The sequence below is a fragment of the Hyaena hyaena genome, unplaced genomic scaffold (assembly GCF_003009895.1).
Source record: "Hyaena hyaena isolate Hyena2069 unplaced genomic scaffold, ASM300989v1 scaffold_66, whole genome shotgun sequence".
Taxonomy (NCBI): Eukaryota; Metazoa; Chordata; class Mammalia; order Carnivora; family Hyaenidae; genus Hyaena; species Hyaena hyaena.
In genome coordinates, this window is record NW_024080696.1 from 2,990,964 (window position 1) to 3,003,473 (window position 12,510).

The 12,510-nt window shown below is 46.5% G+C and overlaps 1 protein-coding gene across 2 annotated transcripts in view; it reads left to right on the forward strand.

Annotated features, from left to right (window-relative positions):
- Positions 1-5,327: 5,327 nt before the first annotated feature.
- The window catches only part of RRAGD (Ras related GTP binding D), a 43,173-nt gene continuing 35,990 nt past the window's right edge, over positions 5,328-12,510 (forward strand). The window contains exon 1 of one of the 2 annotated variants that reach the window (XM_039232177.1): positions 5,328-5,725. In XM_039232177.1, coding sequence (XP_039088108.1) covers positions 5,590-5,725 — 136 coding nt within the window. In that variant the 5' untranslated portion in view covers positions 5,328-5,589. The remainder of the gene's footprint in view (positions 5,726-12,510) is intronic. The other variant, XM_039232179.1, reaches the window with a different exon arrangement.

Consider the following 12,510-nt stretch of genomic DNA (forward strand, 5'->3'; position numbering starts at 1 on the left):
CCCCTTTATTATTATTTTTTTTAAGTTTATTTATTTTGAGAGAGACACAAATGGGAGAGCAGCAGAGAGAGGGGGAGAGACAGAATCCCAACCAGGCTCCACGCTGCAAACCCAGAGCTTGACATGGGACTTGAAACCACAAAGCTGTGATGTCATGACCTGGACCAAAAGCAAAAGTTGGATGCTTAACCTAGTGAGTCACCCAGGCGCCCCTACTGTATCCTTTAAATAGGAATAAGATCTAATGTCTGAGTTCCAAAGTAGTGCCACTGTCCACACCAGGTCCACTCCATGTGGTACGTTGGGCAAATTGTTTAACAGCAGTGTTTTTACCTGTAAACTAAGAACAATCATATTACTTACTTAACAGGAATATTTTGAAGGTCATATTATTTCAGAAAAGTGCCTCATTTATGGAAAATCTTAGTAAATACTAGTTGGTTAAATTTTAGTGGGTGATAGACAAAGCCTTCAGGATGCTATAAAATACCTTTGAGTTAAGAGTTTTTGTCAACTATAGGGGCACCTGGTTGGCTCAGTTGGTTGAGGGTTGGACTCTTGATTTTGGCTCAGGTCATAATCTCACAGTTTGTAAGTTTGAACCTCTCATCGGGCTCTGCTCTAACAGTGTGGAGCCTGCTTTAGATTCTCTCTCTCCCTTTCTCACTATCTCTCCCTCTTTCTCTCTCTCAAAGTAAATTTTAAAAATGAAAAAAAGAGCTTCTGTCAACTATATTCAAACAAAAATAAATAAAATAGGCGCTCCTGAGTGACTCAGTCGGTTAAGTGTCCGACTTCAGCTCAGGTCATGATCTCGTGGTCTGTGAGTTCAAACTCACCAGTTTCTGTGGTGACAGCTCAGAGCCTGGAGGCTGCTTTGGATTCTGTATCTCCCTCTCTCTTTACCTGTGCCTTGCTGGTGCTCTCTCTCTCTCAAAAAATTAACATTAAATTTTTTTTAAAAATAAGCACCATAAGAACAATATTTAAAGGGGGAAAAGGAGTTAAGAGTTTTTTAGAAGGAAGAGTTAGTAAAAACAAAATAAGCATTCAATAGTCATTAGGCAATGTCATTAGGCAATGACTAGTCATTCGGCAAAGTCAACAGGACTTTAGGCAGTCTTGAAGGGATGAAGCCTGACAGTGATCATCTCTCGTAGGTCACCTCCTTCCTGGTTACACTCTAATAACTCACAGTTCATACTTATCTCACTGTGGCATTACCCAGGGTTTAGAGTAAGTAGAAAATTTAGCTTCTGTCTCTTCCTGAAATTTCTCTCAAAAATGTGCAGAGACTTGGCCTCTACTATCTTTCTTCTTCGTTTCTTTCATTCATTCCATAGGGATTTATTAAGCGCCTATCATCTATATGGCAACCTGCAATGGTTACATTCAACAGGAAAAACCATGGGTAACCCAGAAACAGATTCTCATACTATTATTATTTTTTTATATTTAAAAAATTTTTAATGTTACTTTTGACACAGAAACACAGAGCACAAGCAGGGGAAGGACAGAAGAGAGATGGAGACACAGAATCCGAAGAGGCTCTAGATGCTGAGCTGTCAGCACAGAGCCTGACGCAGGGCTCAAAGCCACAAGCCCTGAGATCATGACCCGAGTGTAAGTCAGAGCTCAACTGACTGAGCCACCCAGGCACCCCTATTGTTTTTATGTTTTTAAAGTAAACACTACACCAAACATGGGCTTGAACTCATTCATGACCCTGAAATCAAGTGTCGAATGCTCCACCAACTAAGCCCACCAGGCGCCCCAAAGTCTTTCCATTTTTTTTTTAAATGTTTTTTTTAATTTATTTCGGGGAGAGAGAGAGAGAGAGAGCGTGAGCAGGGGAGGGTCAGAGAGAGAGGGAGTCACAGACTCTCAAACAGGCTCCAGGCTCTGAGCTGACAGTCAGCACAGAGCCCGACGTGGGGCTCGAACCCACGAACCGCGAGATCATGACCTAAGCGAAAGTCAGACGCTTAACCGACTAAGCCACCCAGGCACCCCAAAGTCTTTCCATTTTTATGTAAATTCTGAAAGAAACCATACACAGGACTTTTTAAATTAAAAAATGTCTCTTTCTAAGATATTCTTTTCAATATATCCCTTATTTGAAAGCTGACAATATTGAAATAACAGCAAAAGAAAAGCAATAAAATTTTATCCTGTTGTGGTTTATTTTATCAATACTGTACATTTGTGAATGGCAGTGAATTAGAAGCTCTCTTCTTTTGGTTTTTTTTTTTTTTTTTGGTTTTATTTATTTGTGAGACAGAGAAAGACAGAGCACGAGTGGGGGAGGGGCAGAGAGAGAGGGAGACACAGAATCTCTGCTCTGATGCTCCAGGCTCTGAGCTGTCAGCAGAGAACCCAATGCGGGACTGGAACCCACTAACCATGAGATCATGACCTGAATCAAAGTCGTAAGCTCAGGTGACTGAACCACGCAGACGTCCCTGCGTATGATTCTTCTTTCTACCTGAGGGTGGAACATAATTGAGAATTTGGCTTTTTTTTTATTGATTTTTTCATGGGTCTGTTCCTTTTTTCTAAAGAATAGCCCAATTCTCAAATGTTTTAGAGTATGCTCCAATCTACTGCCAGTGTTGCCTCTAAAATCTCTTTCAGGGTGGTGCACCTGGGTGGCTCAATTGAGCATCAGACTCTTGACTTCGTCTCAGGTCATAATCTCACAGTTCATGGGTTTGAACCCAGCGTTGGGCTCTGTGCTGACTGTGAAGCCTACTTGGGATTCTCTCTCTCTTCCTCTCTTTCTGCCCCTCCTTCTCTCTCACATGTACCCTCTCAAAATAAATAAAAATAAATAAAAGCTCTTTGAGGGAAGGCAGAAGATCATCAAATATCTCTATCCTTTCTGGGGCTCAGGCACAATGGGACTTTTGGCTTAGAAATTGTCCTATCTTGGGGCGCCTGGGTGGCTCAGTTGTTTGGGCGTCAGACTTAGGCTCAGGTCATGATCTCACGGTTCACGGGTTCAAGCCTTGCATCGGGCTCTGTGCTGACAGCTAGCTCAGAGCCTGGAGACTGCTTCAGATTCTGTATCTCATTCTCTCTCTGACCCTCCCTTGCTCACGCTGTCTCTCTCTGTCTCTCAGAAATAAATAAAACATAAAAAAAAAAAAAAAAAGAAATTGTCCTATCTTGAACCCTTGGGTCCCTGGGTCAGACACGCTCAGCAACCAGCCCAGGAATTCTCTGTCTGGGCTGACCTTGGACTGCCTCCTAGGGCCCCATAAGTAGCCCTCTGCAGTTTGAATCAGGCCAGCTCAACATCCTTCCCAGGCTGGTGGGTTTGTTCTGGGATGGCTGAAAGTCTTTAAACCCACTCTGGGAGAGGACATCTTCCTTCCCCCTGGGGACTTCCTTTTGTGAAACGGATGAAAATGGGCTAAGAAAATTATCTCAGAGTGACTTCCTCTGATAAAAGCAAGTAGAGGCTTCTTGTGCTGGCTGTGCTAGTTGCCCCCTACCCCAACCACAGCCCAGAACCCACTACCTGTCTTCCCTGCCCAATCTCTGGGTCCTGTACTAGGTTCCAGACTCACTTGCCCTATGGCTTCCAGCTGGGTTTGGCCACTGGGAGGCACTTCCAGGAGAATGAAGGTGGCTGGAGAGAGAGGTCAGGGTATTTCTTCCAACTGCTGTCTCCTTGGCAGTGAGGTGGTTCTGGTAATGGTTGATTCCTCATCAGCTCTAGTTCCTGCTTTGTGCCCCCTGTCCAGTACTCTAGCTCCTTCCTTTACTCCTACTCATTTCAGGCTAATAAACCCTTCCCACTGTTGCTAATCCCTGTGTTGACTCTCTGAACTCTGCCCATGCCCCTGTACTTAAGCCCCTTAACCTAAATCTTTCTAGAAGTTAAAAATCTTTGCAGGTGCCATCTGTTTTCCTCCTGAGAAGGACCCTAACTGATACAGTCATATCAAGTTATGTCGCCTCCACTTGGAAAATCTGAAGACCCCAGTTAGAAGCAGCCGTCTCCTAGGTGTCTACATTCACCTTCAACATGCACAACTACTATAAAATCCAGAATATGAGTCATGGTTTGCTAGATTGAGAGTTATTCCAGGTAAGGGACACTGTTCTGAGCATAGGTGGATCCAGCCCCCACCCCCCTTCACTTAGCCCAGCCCCTGGCATATAGTAGGTGCTCAATAAATGTTTCTGACAGAGGCAGCACCCTTGGGCCCCAAGAGCCTCCAGTCTCAGCTTCCTCCCTCCCCCCCTACACCACCTTCGGCTGCACCTGTAGGATCTGGATCACCATGCTGGCCAGCTGGTTTATTTCTTATTGTGCTTGACGGAAGGAAGTTCTCCACGTGATTTTTGCAGTATCCAGAAAGGGTGGGTACAGTATGTCCTGTGGTAAAAAGCTTGTGGAGAAATGCAGGTTTTAGTTTCACCCCCACACTGTTGCTATTCTTACGTGGGAGTGCTCCCCTCATCCCCCCAAGCCTTGAAACATTTTACTTTGAGATGTGCGATTACAGTCTATGAAACAATGAGCCAGGAGGTGGTCATGAATAGCCCAAGTATGTTGTACACCTGCGACCTATTCCCAAAGGCTGCAGAGGAATTATTATTTAGTCTAGGCAGCCATGAGGCATGTTTCATTTAAGAATGTAAATGTAAGAAACATTTACGTCTGGGTAGGCCTGATTTTTTTTATATTCTTGGTGGGAAGCCCTTTGAACCATAAACGCACACTGAAAGGCAACTGCTATGGAGCCTGAACCTCTGCACTGCATTCTCGGGAGTTTTCTTCTCTGGGAGCTTCAGCTTGTGTCCTAGGCACGCTGCTCTGGGTGGGCGCCTGGGCCGTGCAGTGCTGGGGGGAGGGGGGAGGCAGCCCGCTTGCGACTGGAATCCTCCCCAGGACTGAAAGCTAGAGAAAGCCACCCAAGATAGGGGGTGTGTGTCGGAGGTGGGTGGGGAGTAGGTTCTTAGGGTGCGCAGGCCCCCAGCTCTCTGGCCTGTGCGGGGACCACGTGCAGGAGGAGCGCGTGGGGGCCCCTGGCGCGCAGCCGCGGTGGGTGACTGCGCAGCGTCCCAGGGCCCGGGGTACCCGGCGTGTGCCACCCGGCGTTTCTGGTTAGGTGGAGGGCTCCGCGCCGCCCTCCCCCCCGCCCCCCCGCGCCGGCTGTGTGTGCGGCCTCAGCCCAGCGCCCCGCCGAGCGGTGCCAGAACCCGGGAAAGCGCGCGCGCACCCGTGCGGGAGTGTGTGTGTGTGTGTGTGTGTGTGTGTGTGTGTGTGTCAGTGTGTGTCAGGTGACTTGGGTCACGCAGTCTCTCTCTCCCTCCTCAGGGAGGAACTGCCGCGCTCCGGCTGACTCCTCCGCCGGCAGGCGGGCGGGGCGGGGAAGGGGGCTCCGGGCGCGGTGGGAACCGCGAGACCCAGACCTGGACGCCGACCGCCGCGGGGGGCGCGCGGCCCTGCCTCCGCGGGCTCCCGCGAGCCTCCAGACAAAACCCCAATTCAGAAAGAGGTTGCGAGCGGCAGGCGAGGAGGTCTGACCCCCGCCAGGGTCCCCCCCGCCCCCGGGACGGCCGGCCTTGGGAGCGATGAGCCAGGTGCTGGGGAAGCCGCAGCCGGAGGAAGGCGACGACGACGAGGAGGATGAGCTGGTGGGGCTAGCTGACTACCGGGACGGGCCCGACTCCTCGGACGCCGACCCCGACAGCGAGGCGGAGGAGGGAGGTGAGCGCCGAGTCTCCAGCCCGGCCCCGCGCCCCGCGCGTCCTCAGCCCACACCCCGTCCCCTCCCTCTGTGTCTCCCAGCCCCCCGCCAGACCAGACGCGCGGGCCACCGACCTGGAGGGGGTCCAGGAGCGCGGAGTTGAGGAGTGGGGGTGGGGAGGGGCGCCCGGGGAGCGACCGCGGGCTGCAAAATGGGGGATCACGGGTGCAGGCGGCGGAAGGGGGGACCCGGATTTGTGGGGGAAAGCAGAGAAGAGGCATCTAGGCAGGAAGAACGTATGCTGTCTGTCCCCTTCCAGGGCCAGTGTCTCCCCCACCTCTCAGCCCGAGCTCTCCGCAGGGTCTGGGGGTTGGGAAGGGGAGGGGACCGCCTGGCGCGTCCTGGGATCTCTTCCTGAATGCTGCTGTGGAAGCCTGGTCAGATGTCGTGGCTAAAAAAGGCAGCCGGCGGCAGCGTGACTGGCAGGGTCGTCGGCAGCTGCGGGTGTCAGTCTTACCCCGTATCGTCGCGGGAGGGGTCCTTAGGCTGCCCAGGTCTGTGGCCTGGGGGCATCCGTGGAGCCGCGGGGGGATGCGCGCAGGTGATGTGGGAGTCGCCGAGTGGCCGCGAGTTTCCGAGGATCCAGGCAAATACGGTTGTTAGGACACCTTATCTCTGCTCGGTGTCACCACCTGGGCATGGCGGTGCCTGCCCTGGAGTGAGCGCGGGGCGGGGGAAGTCGTTGTGGCTCAGAAGCAAACTCTGTTTCCTGTTTAAGAAGCGGTATTTAGTAATTGTTCAGCCTGTGGGGGTTCCTGCATTTAATTCTTAGGGTCTAAGGAAGTTGAGAGTTTTTAGGATTCCAGAAAGGTTTGTCTTTTTTGTTTGCCTCCAAAGCAAGGGAAAAGTTCTCTATTGTAAGATCACTTGGAAAGGTCAATAGAATGAGACTGTTAACATCTAGATGAAGCTCTATGCTTCCAAAAGAGGGAACTAACTTCTAAACATTTCACTTTGAGGATGTTGTGTGAGGGATAGAACTACCTTTGTGACTGTTGATTTGGAAGAACTTTTATTGAAAAGTCATTGAACTTATTTTAAAATTCCTATGCAAAGCCTTTTCCCAGAGGACAGTTTCCATTTTTTGATGTACCATGGGTGCTATTTTCAATCAATCAGAAAGGGAAGAAAGTTTAAAAGGAGGGGGGGTTGAAGTTAAGTAAGCCTTGAGCCTGAAAGATTAGAAGGAAGCTTTCTAAGTCACGCTTTTTCATAGCCTCCTGTCTCCAGAGAGGGTTTGTGCTAATTCCCCATTTGCTTAAATTGGTGTGTGCACCTGTGTGCTTCTTTCTTCTGCACTCCCCATAATTGGTCCCATAGTTGAGCTTGCCGCCACGTTTTTGTAGATAAAGGCTTTCAGCCCTTTTGTTGGAATCTCTAGGGCTACCTTTGGTAATTAAATTGTTCAGTCGCTTTGTTATTATTCAAATTGCTTTCATTAGCTCCTCCTAGTTTCTTAGAAGACTCCGGAGATTCTAGATGGGGATGTATTTGCAAGATATTTGAAATGGTAGACACACAATAGGGTGCATGTGTGATACTCTTTTTAAAAAAGAAAAGAGGCTATATCTGGGAAGAAAAGCCCTGTAATTCGATATTGTCCTGGGGACCTGAGAGGTTCCATGGAAAGTACCGGGCCTGCTTATTTATTCTGCAGTTCTTTAAGGGGGCACTTTTAAAATTTGATTTGAGGACTTGAAATCGAAATGAAAATAAAGCTTTGCCTGAAGGGTGGGATTTCCTGAACAAAGGGCTTCCCCAGAGCCTGGTCTTGAATGCTCCCCACTGCTCCTAACCTAAAGGCAAACTCGTCTGTAACTGATGCTTTTCATTACTTCAGCAATAAAATCATCCCTCGTGAGTTCTTGGGATCAACCTGGAATCTTACTATAAAAGCATTGAGTCTACTTACGTGGTTAGAGGAGCAATAAATGAATATTTGCTCTTGCAAACATTACTGAAGCTAGGTCTTTCTCCCTCTGGGCCTACTGTGATAGGTGGTCTGTTCTCAGAAACTTCCTGTATTATCTCAGGTTCCTGTTCTTTCGGCTTTGATTTTGGGATTTAGGCCCGACTGCAGAATCACTGTCAGAACATTCACTTTCTAGAGTGGCAGATAAAGGTCCTCAGTCAGCAGTTCTGGCAACAATTATCCCTGACAGTGTCATACCAGCTGATATGGTCCTGAGGAGTCGAGATGAGGGTGGAGCCCAGGACTTGTGACTTCCCTTTCTGGGACCTCAGTGTGCCACCAAAGAGTCATCCCAATTTCTAATGGGCCCTGGGCACATGTTGCGTTAGAATCCTGTGTTATTTCTGGTAAATTACGTTTACCTACTCTGTAAGAAATGAACTGTGGGGGGAAAGGGACTTTTTTAACTCTGAGGAAAAGTGAATATGGTATATTTTGAATCATGAACAAAGCGTTTCTCTAATGAACCCCTTTCCCTCTTTACCTTATTAATGGACTTTATTTAATGCCTTTGCTTAGTAGACACCTGGGGCTCCCCTCTCCCACCACTCCCCCAATCTGAGGTTCAGAAATCTCCCCTGGTAGGTGGCATGCAGAACTGACTAGCGTCACTAGGTAAGCTGCAAAGCAGTTTATCAGGAGCTGTGCAAAAGAAGGTAGATTGAAGGTGGAGAATGGGAATTTCATTTCCTCTAGTTTGGGAAGGGACTTCTGCTTTGATTTTAAGACGAGAACCTTGTAAGTTTTACTACATTGTGCTATGCACTTCTCCGGCTTGCACTCCAAATTTTACTCATGAAAAGCAGGAGTGTTCTGGGGCACTCTAGTTCTGTTAAAGACAGATTTGGGCACCTCTCTACCTCCCTTTGAGGGTTGTTAATCCGAGAATAGGTGAGTCTCACCTTCAACCTCCAGCTCCAGATAGAACTCCAGAGAATGGAAACAATCAATAAGCCATTAAAAACAATTGCAGCAGGGGCGCCCGGGTGGTTTAGTCGGTTAAGCGTCCGACTTTCGCTTGGGTCATGATCTCACGGTTCGTGGATTCGAGCCCCGCGTCGGGCTCTGTGCTGACTGCCAGCTCAGAGCCTGGAGCCTGTTTCAGTCTGTGACTCCCTCTCTCTTTGACCCTCCCCTGCTCACGCTGTCTCTCTCTCTCCTAGAAATAAATAAAACATTAAAAAAAATTAAAAAAAAAACAATTGCAGCAAAAATGATTTTTAGACACATGGAGTTTAAGTCTTTAGTAAATTACTGTGCTTTAAACCTTAGTAAATTACTGTGCTTTAAACCCGGCAGTAACATGTGGCACCTGGGTGGCTTCGTCAGTTGAGGGTTGAGCGTCCAACTCTTGATTTGGGCTCAGGTCATGATCACAGTGAGTTCAGTCCCTGCTTCAGAGAATCCTTGGGATTCTCTCTCTCCCTCTCTCTCTGCCCCTCCCTTGCTTATTCTCTCTCTCAAAATAAATAAACTGAAAAAAACTATAATAAGGAAAGCAGGGAAAATATCATATTTAATCAGAAAGTGAAATTGTTTTCTTCAAGTCTCTCCCAGTTTTTAGGAGAAAGACATTTTACTTGGCTAAGACAGCTGCTCTTCCATCGCCCAGCTAAGTGTGTGTGGTCTTATTTCTATGGCAGCCTGTGAAGTCTCTTAGGGTCTGAGCAAGTGACAGTTTAGGTGGTTACTGGAGGCATGAAAAATCCACCGGTCAGCAGGTGACACTTCTGTGATGACTCTAAGTGCCGTGAAACCACCTGTTTGCATCTATTAATCATGAGTGTCAGCTTTTTTTTTTCTTAAAGTAATTTAAAAGTTATTAATGAATTCATCCTCTCACTGTTCCTTGAGAGTCAGTGGAGATAGATCATTGTTCTCATGATATGAGACTGTGGCTCAGGAGTTTTCTACAGCGTGAGCTAGACCTGAGCAAGGTTTAGGAGAGAGAAAAGTTCAGGGATATGTAATCCCTTTCCTTGTAGTGCTACCTTGTCCCAAAAGAGATGGGTTGACCCCAGCCCTGGCTATGCCTCATCTCTTGGGTTTTTTCTCTCTGGCCCTGGAAATACAGAGACACAGAAGAGTTGGAATAGATGAAATAGAGAATAGTTAAAAATGATGCTATCAAAGTCACACCTTAGGCACAATGCTTTTTTTGAATACATGTATTTAGAGAGAGTATTTTTAAAAACGTTTTAATTAAATTTTAATGTTTATTTTTCTGAAAGAGAGAGAGAAACAGAATGCAAGCAAGGGAGGGGCAGAGAGAGGGAGTCACAGAAACTGAAGCAGGCTCCAGGACTCTGAGCTGTCAGCACAGAGCCCTTCATGGGGCTCGAACCCACAAACGGCGAGATCATGACTGGAGCTGAAGTTGTTTGCTTAACCGACTGAGCCATCCAGGAGCCTCATAGACAGCATATTTTTATTTTTAATTTTTTAATTTTTCAAAAAAATTTTAATGTTTTTAAATTTATTTCTGAGAGAGAGAGACAGCATGAACAGGGGAGGATCAGAGAGAGAGGGAGACACAGAATCCGAAACAGGCTCCAGGCTCTGAGCTGTCAGCACAGAGCCCAACGCGGGGCTCAAACCCACGAACCATGAGATTGTGACCTGAGCCGAAGTCGGACCCTCAACTGACTGAGCCACCCAGGCGCCCCGACAGCATATTTTTATATTAGATGTTTTGTAAATATGTTGCAGTGATTCATAGAATCCTGATTCTATACTTTTATCAGAAATCTCGCCTATTTTTATATCAGAACACATAGGGTGTCTGATGGGGAAAAAAAGAGGCAGAAACTAAGTCCTAGAGTTCTGGATAAGGGATGTAGATCTGAGTTTGAAAATTCATCATTGCAGTCCCAGGTGTCTCTCTCCTTACCCTCTGCCTCAGTCAGTCCCCTGACCTCCATAGCTGTGGTTGGTGACACGGATTCATTTCCTACCACAGCCGCTTTTTTCCTGCTCATTTTTCTTACTTTCTTCACTGCCTCCTTTTTCTTCCTTACCTGTTCTTCTTTTTCAAATCTTTTCTGTTCTTCCTCTTCTGTGAAAGCCCTCAAGCTCTCTTGTAACTGTGGCTTTCCCTGGTTCTACTGTCATACTCAGGACAACGGGTTTTTCACTCCTGACTTAAGTCGTTCAGGATGCTGTTGACTTTCTCCTCTTGAGGACCTCCAGGGGAGACTCCCGCTCGGTTTCTCAGTGTATAAAGTAGAGGACCGCAGAAAACCCACCTGGATCACTCTCAAAATGATGGTCAAAAAAAAAGTTCATAAGAAATTTTTCAAAAGCATTGGTAAATCAGAACACATTAGAAATGTTGCTGACTGTGTATGCTAAGGGAACACTTATATATGGAATTATGTTTTTAGTGACCTGACAGTGTGATGTGAGAGGATTTCATAAAGATTTGGTATTCACATAATAGATAAAAATTACCTTCAAAATCTTTCATGCCTGGGGCACCTGGCTCAGTCAGTTAAGCCTCTGATTCTTGGTTTCTGTCATGATCTCGCGGTTTTGTGAGTTCCAAGCTGACAGCATGGAGCTCGCTTGGGGTTCTCTCTCTTTCTCTCTGCCCCTCCCCCACTCACTGTCTGTCTCTCAAAAATAAATAAATAAACCTAAAAAATTTTTTAAAATAAAGGTTTAAAAAACAAAACAAAACAAAAACCCCAAAACTTTCATGCCTTTGAAAATAATATGTTCTGTTTGATTTAATTCTCCTAAGTGTTAATCAAATAGGACAATGAATCTTTATGATTTTTGCATATTCTCTTATTAATGGTATTATTATCATTCATATATTTATTTCCCATGTGGGATGGAATTTCTCACTGAGCTCCAGGGTCCTTTTTTTTTTTTTTTTTTAATTAAGTAGGCTCTACACCCAACATGGTGGTTGAACTCATGCCCTAAGATTGAGAGTGGCATGCTCTACTGACTGAGCCAGCCAGGTAACCCTAAGCTCCTTGCTCTTGAATGTATAAATAGTTCCATTGATCAGAAATATAAAAGACCACATATAGTGTTGCAAATAGAAACAAACCAGAGACCTCTTCCTAAAACTGTTAGTATATAGGAACTTGAGCCTTTGTTGACCCCACAGAATACTAATTGCAAAGAAATTCTAACTTTCCCTTAAGGCTGTGTGAGCCTTAGTGTAGCCACATTCCACAAAAGACCCTCTCATTGCACAGCAAAGAAAACAACCCACAAAACTAATAGGCAACCAACGGAATGGGAAAAGATAGTTGCAAATGACATATCAGATAAAGGGTTAATATCCAGAATCTATAAGGAACTCACCAAACTCCACACCTGAAAAACAAACAACCCAATGAAGAAATGGGCAGAAGATATGAATAGACACTTCTCCAAAGAGGACATCCAGATGGCCAACAGACACATGAAATGATGCTCAGCATCCCTCCTCATCAGGGAAATACAAGTCAAAACCACACTGAGATACCACCTCACTCCAGTCAGAGTGGCTAAAATGAGCAAATCAGAGAACTCTAGATGCTGGCGAGGATGTGGAGAAACGGGCACCCTCCTACACTGTTGCTGGGAATGTAAACTGGTACAGCCCCTCTGGAAAACAGTGTGGAGGTTCCTCAGGAAACTAACAATAGAACTCCCCTATGACCCAGCAATAGCACTGCTAGGAATTTACCCAAGGGATACAGAAATGCTGATGCATAGGAGCACATGTACCCCAATGTTCATAGCAGCACTCTCCACAATAGCTAAAACATGGAA